The sequence below is a fragment of the Lonchura striata genome, chromosome 2 (genome assembly GCF_050655825.1).
Source record: "Lonchura striata isolate lonStrDom1 chromosome 2, ASM5065582v1, whole genome shotgun sequence".
Classification (NCBI taxonomy): Eukaryota; Metazoa; Chordata; class Aves; order Passeriformes; family Estrildidae; genus Lonchura; species Lonchura striata.
In genome coordinates this window covers 17,474,423-17,490,147 of record NC_140704.1, presented here as the reverse complement: position 1 = coordinate 17,490,147, position 15,725 = coordinate 17,474,423, and the positions used below count along the sequence as shown (strand labels likewise).

The following is a 15,725-nucleotide window of genomic DNA, read 5'->3' as shown; positions in this document are numbered from 1 at the left end:
GAGTTTGCTAGTGTTCCATTTGAGTGCTTTGAAGAAACTGATATTATCTAGAACCACCTAATAAAACAGTGACTGCAAATACAAGACTGTGACTGCAAGTACAATAACAAGATAAGTATTATGTTGCCTTAATGCATAAGTAAAGAATCCATTTTTTGACCATTTGCCACACAGACCATTTGCCTAATGAAATCAGCTTTCCTTCCTCTTTAAAGTACTGCTTTGTATTACCATGGTTGGATGAAAATGGCCTTTTCACTGCCTCAGACCACTCTCTCTCCTTATCACAAGGCTCAAGCTTAGTGCAGATTCAGTCATATATCAGGCTGGCAGCCTGATGCTGAAATAAAAAATCCCATTTGATTCTCTGAGTGAAAGGCTCCACAACTGAATTTTGTGCAGTAGGCAAAATGGGATTAAACTCATATGCTGAATTCAACAGAGATATGCACTGTGCAGTTTGCTTGTATGCACCCATTGAAGGCAAAAAAAAAAAGTCAAGGCTCCATGATATAAACAAGCTAAGGGGAAACATTACATCACAAATTTTGCCCACAATCTCACTGATGATACGTGTATAACTACTGGGAAAGTCTACAAAGGATGGAGAGGCTACATTCTGACCTTTTTGGGCATCTGCAATCTGAAAGCATTGGCATCACAGCAATTTAATATATTAGAATAAATAACTTTGATTCCAGTATTAGTATCTGACAAAAATTATATAGCTCTTCTCAAGTATTTTTAGTGAATTTATTTTCTTTCTTAAATATAGAATGAACAAACCTTGCCAGTCAGCTTTGAAAGATCATCTCCTCCAATTATCTGCATATCTTGCATAGACTGATCATTCTGAAAGAAGAAAGATAAAACTCTGAAATTGGTTATAACTGTACAGAATAAAAATATGTTACCTTTTTTTTTTTAAATCTTGATTACTAGTCTTAGTTATGAATATTTTCTAATGCTTGGTAGTGTTGGTGTTCAAGAAACCATACTCTCACTTCTTCCTGTGGCTTCCTGCATCTCCTGCTTGTTTTCAGCCAACATCAAACTCCAGGGTTTACTGGACTAGAAAAAGTTGCATCTTTCTTTTTAAAATAGCGTTCCCTTGCTTGCTATTTCTTAGTATGACAAGGGTTGAGTAACATATTTATCCCTTTCAAAATGGGAGGACAGGAGCATCTCAACACTTGACCAAACACCTGCAAGCACATTCTTGGTTTGGAACAGTTTTTGGAAGCACAGGCTAAATGTGCTTACATGTCAGCTCTTTTTGGAGAAATTAATCTTCTCCAGGGCAAAAAAAGTTTTGCAAAATTTATTTGCAAAATATTTTCAGTGTGCTATACAGTTTCCAGAGCTTTGTTTATTCAATTGACTCAAAGATAAAATCCTTGAGGTCAATTACTTAAACATGGCCAATGAGGTTGAACCAAATGCAACAGAATAGTATAGTTTGATTTTCTTGTTAAAAAAGTTATTTTTTGAAGAATTCTTTTTTTTCTGAATTTGTTTTACAGACATTTCTAGTTGAAATTCCTTTTGATGGAAAATTCTCAACCAGCTCTAGCTCCAATTTATTATGAGCAGAACACGAAGTTAAGATCACGTAAAGGAAACACATGGAAGCCCTACTTTTAAGGCAAGACAAAAGAGGCCTTAAAGAAGGTAGCAAATTAAAAAATACACAGCCATGGCCAGGCTATATGAACTTTTCAGAAAAAGCAAGAACAGAAGCATGGTTAATGTGGTTTTTTTGCCAAATCGATGCATGTGCTAATCTAATATTCCTACCCATAGGAAGATAGCATTAGTCCAATTTTAATAATAGCTCCAGTACCACAATGTCACACTGTGGTTTACTGGTGACACCAGGAAGCTTCATCATTACAAACAGCTGACAAATATACAATACTTGAATTCTCTGCTTTTATTACTAAATCCAGTGGTCTGAAGCCAAATGTTTTTCCACAGGTAAATAGTGGCACTTAAAATGTGGGTAAAGACCTACTGGACTAAGGGATTTATAGCTGTTCTTCCCTTCCCAAAGCAGGACAAGCAGAGGCAGCACTCAGAGGGTCAGAGCTGCTCCCTGTGCAGATGGAACCACACCTGTCCATGCTCACAGCCCAGGTGGCAGAAGTCTGGGGACTTCCAAGCACCTTTGCAGATATTTAGCCACAAGCAATCTGGCAACCCCAGGAACTATTTGTGATCCTCATGGGAATGGACTGTATAAATTATTACAGCCTTCCTGAATAATTGTAAGCAAAGGTTATTGAATTGCCCAGATGAGAATTTCTCCATGTTTGCATTCTGCAGACCCACCAAAAGGCTCCCTGGCTTTCACTCAAGACTCTACTCTCCACAAAACTCTCACACCACAGCTTTGTAAGAGGTGCTGAGCAGTCACTGCTTTAAAAGGCAGTTTTTAGACCTGCCTTCACTTTTTCTGCACCGGATCTGGGAGCTTTAGATAAATTTCATGCTGCTCTCATCCGTTTCCCGGGAAACAGAGCTAGAGCAGCAACGAAGGTTACATTCCATATATTTTCTAATATAAGTTTCAATATTTCTTTTATTTTTGTAAAGAAAAACAGAAAAAAAAAAAGTCCAAACAACAACAAAGCAAGTAACTGATTTCCTAAGAAGATTATTTTAAAACTAAGTAGAAAAATGGACATTGAGAAGATTTTAAGTTCAGGATTAAAAGCATAAGTCTTTTGTTGTAAAGCAAGACAGGTCACTCTTCAAAAGTCAGGCATGTATTCAAGTCAAGACTATTATAAGACTATAAAAAGCAGATTGTTTCTAATATCTACCACAGCATGTGTAACCAAGGCACTGGCAAAATATTTTTTCATTTCCAAATGAGAAAGTGTAGAATTTCATTAGCAACCAGCACAGAAGAATTACTGAAGAGGCAGTTTGCCCTTAAGCTGCTATTTGAGACAGAGAAAGAGAAAAAAGATAACAGTGAGGTGCAATGATTAATGAATTTATTTATTTTTCACAAAAAAAACCCAAAAACCTTTCTTTCTACAGTATTCACAGCAGCACTGTTTCCTTTGCATTTGGTATTTCTGGCTTCAGCTGAAAGGAAGATGCTGAAATAGCATCTTCATTGCTGGCAAGCAGCTAAGCAAACACAAAAGCCATTGAGAGCAGGGGGATCACAGCATCCTGTCAATCTCTGCATTCACACATCGGCTGTTGGGACACAACTGCACACATTTATGAAAATCCTGCTGTTCTGAGTGGAGAATGAGTGCTGGCAAAGGACAAGGCTGAGTATTCATGGTGCCTAAAAACCATATAATTTTCTATATGTTTATTTATATGCAGCTCAGAACCCTCCAGACAATGTATTTTCAGAAAAAAATTAAAGAAATTCCTTGCATTACACTGGAGAGCAATTCTCTGGCTAAAAAAAAACCCAAAAAACCCCAAAAAACCACCAAAACTCAGATAATTGATTTCAATGCCATTTATAACTATCTACATTTATCACTTAACTCATGTTGTAAAATACATACCTGCCAAACAGCAAGGTTTAATACTATGATGTGACATTACCCTGATCATAATGTTCACATAATTTCCACACTATGGTTGCCATGGGAACCTCTCAGTGATTCTTTTTTTCTGAGTTCTCAGTTTATAATCTCAAAATAACACTGCACTAAATGTTAAGTATAAAGTACAACGAATGTCAGGAATGAAATAAATCTTCTTCATTCAGTATGTACATACACCTAGTATGTAACCAATTAATGTCAATTCAGAACTGTTTGTTTAATTTTCATGGTCGCAAGTCATTCAGAGCTTCTTTCTTCCTTTGTGAGTTGTTCCAACTGATATAATTGAGTCTCTGAGATTTATTATAAATGCAGAAATATGAAGTTTCATTTTCTGTCAGCCAAAGTTCCTCAATACTTGTTTTCTAATATCACTAAACCCCATCAACCTTTTTTTTTTTTTAAAGATTTGACACTAGATATATTGGCTTGGATAGAGACAGCTCTAAATCACACTATATTTTGGTTAATGCAGCACAAAATTTATTGCAGCTGTTTCTGACAAGACATGAAGCATTGTGTCACATCCCCACACCTCATCCTAAGCTATATTTCTTTCTTTTTTTTTTTCACTGCTTAATAAATCTGCATTTTCCAGAATAAATCTCAATTTCTTTGGTTTTAATTGCTGGGTTGTAGTTTTTCACTTGTTCATCTTTGTTTCATAATTTTAGTTAATTCTAGGAACACTTGATTAATTAAAGCAAGCATTTTATTTCCACCACCATTTTTCATGGCATACAAGATAAAATTTTAGCTTTCTATGTAGATTGGAAGTATACATATTTAAATTCCATCTATACTAAGTCATGTGTTTTGAACTGGGTGGGGCACAGAATTATTACATCTCTTTTACATCTCTTGAGATCAACACTTGGACATAGTTCAAGTTACAAGTGAAATGAGTTGGGTGGTCTCAGGGAAATGCATTATAAACACCATTGCTCATCTGAAAATTGCACCAAACTGTGAACATCTGTTACTCTTCTGAAGAAGCAGAATCTGGAATACATTAATACTGGGCTCAGTGAAACAAAGCTTCTTTAATCATGGCAAAAGAAACAGCTTTAACAGAAGAGAGCAGTAAATGCATAACTAAATTATGAAATATAGACTCAAGGTCGTTATCACACATCTAATTACTACAGTCTGCAGAGTTCATATGGAATTTCTTAAAAAAATGTGGTTATCTTTTTCTCCCAAAATTCATCAAGGCAACTCAAAACAAAGAAGAATGTGACCATCAGGCCTGTTCTATGTTGGTTTTGTCCCCTTGGGTGATACAGCAGATCCTCCAACCTGGGAATTCCCATTGGGACAGCTCTTTCACTTCACACTACCATTCCACCTCCTACAACTGGGTTTTCCAGGAAGGTTTTGACCAAAAAGAAGTCAATGCCAGACCATTCAGTTGTCACTTGGATCCTAGTATGTAACTAAATTGCTTTGCAACCTGCCTCCTGAGAAATACTTCAAAATATTAAGAAGTTGCTGGGGAAGTGTCAATATAGCATCTACAGGATCTGTTAACCTATTCTGGCTAATAGGTAAAGTCAAACTGATATACAAAGTATAGGCTATGAAATATCCTCAGTGAATCAGCAGAAGTTGAGTGGTAGTATATAAAATGCTGTACTTAGAAACAGCATCCACTTGAATCAGTGATGTGGATCACTTCCCAGTAAAGACTGGAAAGTTTGCCTTCCCTTACCCAGAATCAAATGTATACCAAAGGCCACAGTGCAACCTCTGGGGTACACCCACATTCAAAATAGTCAAATGCCAGGTCGCTGATACATTTTTACGAGGTGCCTTGAACACCTTGCAAACAATCCAACAATGCTGAGCCAAGTGGGAATGGAATCCAGTAAACTGGCACACACCCACTGCCAGAACACCCCCTTTCCTGCAGGGACGCACAGGTACATGTGCACTGAAGCACTGACAGCTTTGAGCAGCTCTGCAAGCCTTAAAGCTGCCTTCCTGAGCTGACCACACACTGACTGTGCTGCACTGAGCCTGGCCTTACTGCTATGCCAGGATAACAGATGACAGCAAATTTGAAACTGGTCTAGATGTACATCTAGCAGAGTTCTAGCTATCACAGTGTAAGACATATTTTATTTCTGTAGGGGTAGATCTACAATGTAACTCATGTAAAGATTTACTTATTTTTTTCTTCTATTTCTTCCTTGTTGTTATTCCTTAACTAAAAGTTCCACCACTCAGGTTTGGAACTGCTTCAAATTCAGGCTAGTCTATCCAGTTCCAGGGATGGCCAGAGTTTTGCAATGAGGAAGTTGGCTTTGGACAGGGAAAGGCAAACAATGAACTTGCTGACAGCAAGGTACTCCTTATCAGCTGACCTGTGGTAACACCTGGGTATATTTCTTCCCTACGGTAAAAGCAAGGCAGGTCATTCAGCTTAAACAACACTCTGGGAAACAGTAAGTTATTAAACTTAATAAATGGAATTGCTTGTAATCATCTGTTCAGACACTCAGCAAATTTTTTGTGTTCCAGTTTCATGCATGCCTTCTCTGTATTTAATCCAAGGAAGGCAAGCTATCTTAAAAAAGGGTTGAACTGTCATAAATTGAAGCAGAACTCAGACTAGTTAACTTGGCTAGTAAGGATTATAGACAATAAATGATTTCACTTTTAATTGCTGATTTAGCAATTAAATTTTATATACGTGCTTAGCATTGGTTAAATGGGTTCTTTTATTTAAGAACGAGGCAGTAAGATTGCAACACTACATACTACCATATGGCAGAAACAGCACTTGAACACTTAGAAAGATCAGCAAGAACTGAAATCAAGAACATATGATAACAAAGATTTTGACTTGTATGTATATCAGAAACACAGTAAATCCTCAAAAACTCAGGTTAGTTTTCACATACAGTAGTCTGAGATTTCCTTGTACTCTAGCTTATTTTTATTCTCTAAGATAATATTTAAAACATAGACATTAAATCTGTGTATGTTCCAGAAAGAGAAAAGGTATTAGCAATTTCACAGGGCTCTTCAGTCATATAAGATAAGGTTCAGATCACATAATTTTCTCCAGATATGGGAAGCAAATAAATTTTAAAATTTACAGGTAAAAGAAAAATTTAGGAAGCATACCCTCCTGAACTACCACAGTCCTACACAGGAGCTCCATTTAGGCTGCCAGGAGGCATTGCAAAGAGCGTCTACTTTTGGTGACAATAATGTAATACCAGCCCACGCACTTGGAATAGCAGACTTGGGATGCTTTTCCTCCTTAGCTCCATAAGCCAAAGAGCATAAGGAAAATTCTCCTCCTGCTATGGTAATGCAAAAGTCATTAAGGTCATCAATCATGCTATGGCAAACTAGACTGGCCTTGGGTAGGAAAATGTCCATTTGGATTCAAGTCCACAATAACTGGAGTATCTGTCTTTTGCCCAATTATTGTTTAGCATTAAATGCATGAACTAGAAGTCATATTTCTCAGCCTCAACAGAGGATCTTAGCCTGCCACCTCAGACACTACTAAATCCACATGTATGATCTTACCCCATTTTTTAAATTGCATTGTGAATTAATGATCAAAAGTAAATGAACATTGTGAAAAAAACATATAATGAGTTTGTAGCTCTGTACTAAAAATCCTATCCACCTGGGGATTCTGCGAGCACAAGAGAAAACAGCTTTCTCTAAAATAATCAGAATGTGCTAACCTTCTGACCCTGACTATCATTAGTTCCTAGAATCTGGTGATAAAACAGAGATAGAAGAAGAATCTTGAACTTTGTCAAATAGCCACAAGCTGAGAAAACAGATAAATAGGTGTAAGCAAATTCACAGAAGATGAGTCTAATAAAAACTTCAAATGCTTAGTCCCTTCCAGCAATCTGGAGCTTAGTTTATCATTGATTCTCAGAAATCAGTAGACTCTTTTCCATACTACTGCATTTACTCCCTGGGCTAACAACAACTTGGAAACTTTTAACAGCACCCATATTCTTTGTGAATTTTCTTGCACAGTTTTTTTATAGTATCCCATCTTTATTTAAATAGTTTAACTTCTGTCTATCAAATGAGGAGGGAAAAGAATTTTATATCTGTCACACAGATCAGCAGTGCAATTACAGAGGAGTTCCTGTTATTGGCATATTTCTTTAGAGTAACCCTTTGGTCTATGCCTCACTGACCAACTGGGGTGTGACACTGCACAAACACTACACATATATGATCTTTTTTAAGAAACAGCATTTAAGATGCCAGTAAAAGGGAGTAAACAAATCCCTTGAGAAAAATTAGAACCCTCTTGCTTATTTTAATTTATTTTGCCCCATTTCAGATCTTAATACGAAAAACTCACACATTAAATGGTACTACTAGCATACAAGTAATGTGATATTTTTCCAATGCATAAACACGCCACAGTACTTTCAAACTCATCAGATCTTATTTTTACAACAGGATTAATGACCATAAAGTTCTGGACCTATCTTACATGTAAGATCCTATCTCCCTGTCACTATAAAATCCATGAAGCAGGATGACATATAGTATTGTTGCAAATGCCATAACTTAATAGTAGCTTGGTATATTTTTGGCAGAATATGAACTAAACTAAACTTCAATATTTTAGAAACCACTGCTATACAACAAATACTGTATCCAGGAGAATCTAATTATTTGAAGAGATTAACAGTTGGATGCTTCTAATAAAGTCCCTTGGTGCTTTGAATATGTTCTAAAAGTGGCCAGTTTCAAAAACATCTACAGTCTTATATGTTAAGATATCAGGAACCTGGATTGCTTAAAAATACTAAAAATTTAAGCTCACAAAAAACCCACTCATAGAAAAAAAACCTTAAGAAAAAGGAACTTGAGACCTTAAACTCCATTTATACATAGTAGCTGTACCCTATGCAATATACTGTAGCCCAAGACATTTATTCCAAATTAAAAGACATTTTTCAAAAGAAAATATTACAGCTTGTAAGAAAAATGTGACCCTTGGGGACACAAATTTCTCAAAAAACATTAGAAAATACCTCTATTTGGAGTTTGTATCCAAAAGAGCACAGTACCAACACACAATATAGGAAAGCAAACTTTTTTTTAATTTGAAAAATAATTCCATAGCTAAAAATCATATATCAGTATAAAGGAAGGTAATACCTAAGCTGGAAACTATAGATAAAAATTAAAAGTATCTTAAAAAGCATGCAATTACTTGCTTTAATATGCTCCATAAACACTTTAAAACAATACTTTCATATTTCTGAAAACTTGTAGGACAGCTCAGTATCACTCTGCCTTCAGTGCCACATCTGATCTAGTTCTGTCCCCATGGCAATCAGGCCACTTCCTACTCAGTTCTCCCTCGGCTGAGTTGTTTGGTTCCCCCAAATCTTTCATACGTGAGTCACCAACACACTTACTCATACTTTAAAAAAATCACTAAGATTTCAGATGGTGCTAACATATTCAAGTGATATGTAGGTGTATTATCTGGTGCATAGAATTACAAAGATCATCTTCTATAAGTAAGTTTTACATTAGAGATAAACTGGATAAACTGACTGTATGATAGACTTATAACCTTTCCTGAACTGTGCCCACAAATTAACACCTACTTACATTAGAAGGAGCCAAGCTCCTAAGCACAAAATAAAACTGTATGGTTTATTTTAAATAAAACACTTCCTTTGAGAAAGAAATGAAGTAAAGCCCTCATATCTCACAATTCTACCATCACATTAAATAGAAGCTGTAGATGCCATGTAGGTGAAAGGAGCACATTTGCCTCCAGACCTAAGAAGTTTCAAGACCCTGACTTTTGAGTTCACATTTTTTTCCACATAGTATGGCCTTCTTCAGTTTATCTGAGAACACTATGAAAACTAGGCTGGTACACAAATATAACTAGAGTTGAAACATCCACACTGCTCATACCTTTGAGGAGCTTCTCTCAGGTAAATCAGTGGGTGAGTCTGAGGCTTGCACACATGGCAGTGATAGTCCCTTGACTATGGGCAGACTTTTTTTCCAGCAAGAACTGTGCTGACTAAAGAATTTACAGCCCACAAGCTGTCCCCAGCTGCTTGTAAATCTCCCTCTGGCAGGGGCTACTGAGATGCATATGTGCATCTGGGCTGCTAAAAACAAATCCAGCAAGCTCAAGTGGTCCAAATAGAAATTCTCTTGTAAGTGGTGTTACCTGGGCTGAAACAAGTTAGGGAGTGCTCAGAAGCAGTTGAGCTGGCCAGTGTGACTGCCTGGAGGGCAATGCAGCCCCTGAGGAATGGAGACAGTCACTGTTCTAGCCAGTGCAGGTGCAATCAGAAAAGAGACTCCAGTGCCTGAGTTTGTACACCAAGCTACTGTACCTGCTGTACAGATTAACCTGGCAAGAGAGTTTACTCTCAAAGTGCCTGAATTGTGCTGCTACTCTCATAACACCACCCACAATTTAATGAAAGAGACTGTCATTCTTCTCATTACATTTTTGTGAATTTCTTTTAAAATTTCATCAGCTAGCTGCAAGAATAAGCCTTTGGGATAACTTTCACTACTAACACATTTTCGGCTATTTCTCTGAAAAGTTTGTGTCTCTGAGAGTGATATTTTGCAGTCAGACACTGCTGTATGTTGATGTGGGTTTTTTTGTTTCTTTCATGAAGAATATTCTATACTTAAACAAGTCTTAACACTTGAAAAAGGAACATTTGGACAGAGCTTGGAGAACTGTGAATTGTAGTATCTCCAAACACTCAATTCACAAAAAATATGATCTGTTTCCACTGGTCATCATCTTCTTAACCATCTCAGGTCTTACTAAATTTCAGAAAATAACTGAAGCATAAGAGATACAAGGGAGAGCACCAATGCCTGCTTAAGATTTGGGACTGTCTTTGGCTTGGAGCACTAAAAGACCTTTTACTTACTTGTTTTATACTCATGGAACTTTCACTCAAAAAGATACTACTACTTTGGGATGTAAATGCTATTTTATCCATTCATAGACAAAAAGAGCACAGAGATAAAATCCATTTTGCAATTCAAGGAGCAGATTTCACAAATCTCTCATCATTAGCTTGCCCATAAGACATCTGTCTGATGATACCATCTACAATCAACAGAACATATTTCTCAGAACAGCAACAACCTTGACACTGGTAGCTTCTATGGACTAAATTAGGTCATGCTTCTGCTGCCCATTAGCATTTTAAACTATATCATGCTGCAAAATTTTCTATACAGTTGTTCACTGTCTGCAGTGGTGACTGCAAGACATACATCTGAAAAAGGTTAAGAGTATATTTTAGTTTTTGAATGTCTAGTACACACACAGCCTCTCTCCAAATTAAATAAACCACAAATCACTAATTTTCAAATTAAATTACATTTTTGCCTAGACTGAAGTTATTTATTTGCAGGTCAAATGTATAATGCACAGATAATTTAGAGTCCTGTGAAATTATGGTAGAATTTGGCTTTAAAGCTAACAGGAATTCGTTCTATCAGGTAGGCTTCAATTTGTAATTCTTCCTGCCTGCTCAGCATCAATATGATGATGCAATCATCAGCTAAACTGTGTACATGAAGCAAAATAAAGGGAACTCACAACCTGCCCAAAAGAAAATTTTTAAGTACAAAAACTAATGTGAATTCTCTTTCATCTCAGCATGTATATTTTTTTCAAGAGATCATAGTTGTGTTCTCCTGTGTGACACAGCAATGGAGATAAACAATCGTAGCACTGGTGCAGGGTCTGGGTATAGACATGAATCACTAAATGCAAGCAAGACAGTTGTTGCTTCTGTGTTGTTAAATTAACAAAAGCATTTGGAGGTTACTTGCTTTTTCAGCATCAGGATTTCAACATATTATTTTTAAATGCAAAGTTCATAGTGATCTTAAAAAAAGCCAAGTTACATACAGTAAAATTATACTGAATAAGAATAGGTTATCATTAAAAGTAGAACTGTATATTTTACAACACTCTGATTATAGCCTGATGCTTCATTCTGTTGAGTCCTTTAGGAATTAAGTACACTCATTTGATGTATGAGAAGGAAACCTGCTTGGCAAAAAAAGAAATTATTATATTCCATTTACCAAGCTTTCAACTTAGTCATTATAAAATCCCTCTGTTTCCTTACTCCTACAGAAGAGAGATTTAGCAAAACTATTGACTGAGATGGCTTCATATAGCAAAAACATTCAGATTTCTACTAAACAGTGCTTGTTTTGTTGCTTGTTTTCAGATTCTTGCAGCACTAATAGTCCTGTTTTTGCCAAGACTAATAACCAACAGTTGTAAATATGTTTCAAACAACTGGAGGCTGAAGAGGAAACAGATCATATCAATGAATTTGTTTGTGAACATAATTCAATGTAACCATTATGTGTGGATTACAATTCAGCAGTCACATTTTTGTAATTTTTTTATTAGTTATGTTCTGGAAATCATAAATAATGTACTCATTTGAAAGAATTGCATGAATTGACCAAATCTACATAATTCTCTGGAAGTTTCCTCTGAAGTTCACTCATATTGTAAGCATCAAACACATCTCTGGGCAACGTGTTCCAGTGCCTCACCAACTTCATAATAAAAAAAAATTCTCCCTTCTATCTAGTCTAAATCTACCCTCTTTCAACTTAGAGGCATTATACCTTGTCCTATCATTCCATGGCCTTGTAAATGTCCCTCTTCACCTTTCTTGTAAACCCCTTTCAGATACTGGCCATCTGCTCTGAGGTCTCCCCAAAGTCTTGTTTTCTCCAGGCTGAACAACCCCACTGAATCAGTCTGCCTTCTTAAGAGAGGTGCTCCAGACCTGTGATCATGTATGTAGCCTCCCCCAGACCCTCTCCAACAGATCCTTGTCTTTGCTGTACAGAGGACTCCAGAGCTGGATGAAGTGTTCCAGGTGGGGTCCCAAAGTTACTCAAAATAACAGAGTTTGTTATAACAATGTCATTTCAAAACAGAAATGGCTGCTCTTCTGCCACTTTAGTCCACACATATAACCAAACAAATCACAAAAGACTTCAGGAAAAGTAGCAATCTCATTCTTCATTTACCTCACCATGGTTTTCAGTGAAAAAAGGTTATTGTCACCAAGATTCACTTGTCCTTCCCTAAGATGTGAGCTTTACTATAATATCTATTCTATAAAATATAGTAATTAAGAGAATTAGATAGGTATCAATGGATAACCATATGCGAATACTAAACATTTTAAAGAACAGGTAGAAAGCACACTGGTCTGACTAATAAAAGCGTGTGGTGTTTCCTCTCTCTTCCATCAGTCCCCATCACCAGTTTCAACAATGACTCTTAATATGATTCCTTCTCTTAGCTTTCATCATTGAAAGACTAAAGAAGTCTTAATTCATATGCATGTACCTTCTATTGAGAGGCTGCTGAAAACTTCTAAAAAAAGTCTGCATACTTCCTCTACTTCTTCTAATTTTTTTCAATTCCATTTAAAAATTGAGGTTTCACTTAAAGGTCACATTTGGCACATCCATGGAACAGGATTAGGTGATACTGTTGCATCTCTTAGTTGTGGATTAGACTCGCTAAGCCAGAATATCCTCTTCTCTCTGCAGCTGTAATTCAACCTTTACTTTTCAGCTTGTCCTAAATTGTGTCTTCCACATTTAACAAAGATAAGCTCTAATTATTGTTTATGAACAGTCTACTCTTCTGCTACCCTTCTTATAGTGTATGTTTTTACTAAAACATATCCTCTTCCACCCTTCTTTTCATGACGTCTACATCCTTCTGGTTTCTTTTGTTCATTCTCTCTTTTGGTTCATCATCAAATATTTTTTCTTGTCTAGTCCTATCATTTAATTAAAAATACCCTAATAAAACATCTTCCTAATGTCTCTATTTTACTTCCCTAAAAGTAAAATAGATTCTTCCTAATCAGCTCTTTAATCTCCTGAAGTTATCAATATCACAAATGTATTATGGAATTTCTGGATCCACCATCTCTCCTGCTAGGGTCACATTGATGACATTCCCAATTCAACTTCTTCCACCATTACTTTTCATCTTTAACTTCAACATTCTGAAAACAATTTTGAAATCTCCTTTCAATCTGAAACCCTCACCCATTTTCAACTTCAGAACTCCAATTCCCTGTGGAGGAACAATCACTCAGGAAAAAAATCAGCATGCTAAAAATTAAATATAGTAAATTTTATTCATCCAGTTTTAAATTCAAAAATCTCTGCCGTCAATCCCACTGTTCCTGAAATATTAAAATCCAATATCTTAGAACCTAATATCTAAAAAGCTGCTAAATTCTATCAGTTCTCATGTCATTGTTTCCAGAATACAGTGTTTTCCCCTATAACTTGGCATGCATCTTTCTATATATTCATCATATTTCCAATGAGGATTATTGTAGTGCTTCTTGCTCTACCCACTATACTTCTTGCCTTGCTACTCTTGAGTTCATTCAAAGAAGTCTGGTGGTATGTTTTCTCTTCTCCACCTCTTAAAACTCAGAGCTGCTGCTTTTCATTTAGATTTCCATCTGGAAAATTAAGTTGATTTTCCTCTCCATCTTCCTTTTATGCTTAACTTTACATGATGCTTCCTATCTGTTTATTCCTGAAATAATATTTTCTGTCAACTTGGTGCTTTCTTTTAACCTGCCCCTTGTAAAATACAGGAAAGTTTCTCACAAAAATGTAAAAATATTCAGGCACATATAACAATATTTTGCAAGCCAGATAAAGCCATACTGATTATGGCAGTACAAGTAGCAACTCATTATCCAGAGAATCTATATGTACTACGCTTTTTTTTTTAATCAATTCATTTGCAGGAAGAAATCTTACAAAGAAGATTTATGCCCAGCTTTCAGCTACTTAATATGAAGGCAAATCCTAACATACTAATTAAGTATAAATTCTCAAGTCTAAATCCTGTAATAGCATGACAGGTTTGAAAAACAAAGAGCCATATAAAACTGGTCATATTTGCAATCTCCTTTTCCTATAATCATGTCTGCATGGTAAACAGCAAAGTACAGCATTTTTCACTGATACTTGGTAGTTAAGGGGTGCCAAGATTTGACTTTGGGTCACAATTACAGCCCATTTTTGCTAGCCTGTTAAACCAAGAAATCCCACTTTGAATTACAGCCCCTAAAAATCAACTAACCTTTCAGTATTGAAGCTGGAATGAGACAATACAAAAATCCCATGAGTTTGAGCTGAAATTAGTTTCTGGATTTAAACAGCCGGAGGGGGTAAGGGAGACATGTCTGAAGGAAGCATATTGAGAGCAGCAGGACTCCCTTCAGGAGAGAAAGAGAGAACAGTTAGTAAAAGGAAACAGGATAAATAATGTGAGAAGAACAGTGTCTGTGAAATGAAAAAGGTATAAAAAGAGAGGGCAGTGATAAGTCTTACTAGAAAGTGGAACAGAAAACTCAGAGGAAAACAAAGGAGTGGAACTGGTGATGCTCCAAGATTTTAAGTAGAGGTTTATCTCTAAAGCTGTAATTGTTGCCTCTGATTAAAGTGTGAAACACTGAGGAAGACATGTTATTACAGAATAAACTCACATGGAGATTTGGGAGTTTCGTATAAGGCCAGGATAAAGAGTCTCTCAGACTAGGTAACTGTGAGTTCCTCAAGTGATCTGAGCCCAGCTATGCTGACAAGGGGACATTCTCCAAAACCTGCAATTGCACAGGACACAACAATAACTCAAAATAAAAAGGTGCTTTAGCCAGCATTATGTTTATGCATATCTCATGGACTGCATCTACCAATATTAATGTAATTTCAAATTTCTACTGCAGTGTCATTCAGCTTCTCAAGACCAGACAGGTATCAAGCACTGATCCAAGCACTAAATCAAGGACAGCTTCAGCCTCGCAATACTTGACACCAGTTTGGAAGTACATACAAGAAACAAAGAATATATTTTCAAAAATGCAGATGGAGGCACTAGTTCTTGGGAGGGAAGGTGCTACCTTTCTGATATAGCCTGAGAAAGATAGGACCCAAAATATGCACAGCCACTAAATCCTAAGATTATCTAGGACTTAGTATTGGTAATTGCACCCTTGCATAATAAAATTCTTAGTGCTGTTTCGGCTTGATATAACATGCTTTTAC

At 36.4% G+C, this 15,725-nt stretch overlaps 1 protein-coding gene across 7 annotated transcripts in view; it reads right to left on the bottom strand.

Moving 5' to 3' along the window:
* The window catches only part of PRTFDC1 (phosphoribosyl transferase domain containing 1), a 42,982-nt gene that overhangs the window by 19,973 nt on the left and 7,284 nt on the right, over positions 1 to 15,725 (bottom strand). For 6 of the 7 annotated variants that reach the window (XR_014953217.1, XR_014953218.1, XM_021533122.4 and 3 more), the window contains exon 4: positions 787 to 852. The exons of the other annotated variant lie outside the window; for it this stretch is intronic. Coding sequence is in view for 4 of the 6 variants with exons in the window: in XM_021533122.4 (XP_021388797.3) it covers positions 787 to 852 (66 nt within the window). In the remaining 2 variants the exon portion in view is untranslated. The remainder of the gene's footprint in view (positions 1 to 786; positions 853 to 15,725) is intronic. 7 annotated transcript variants of the gene reach the window in all.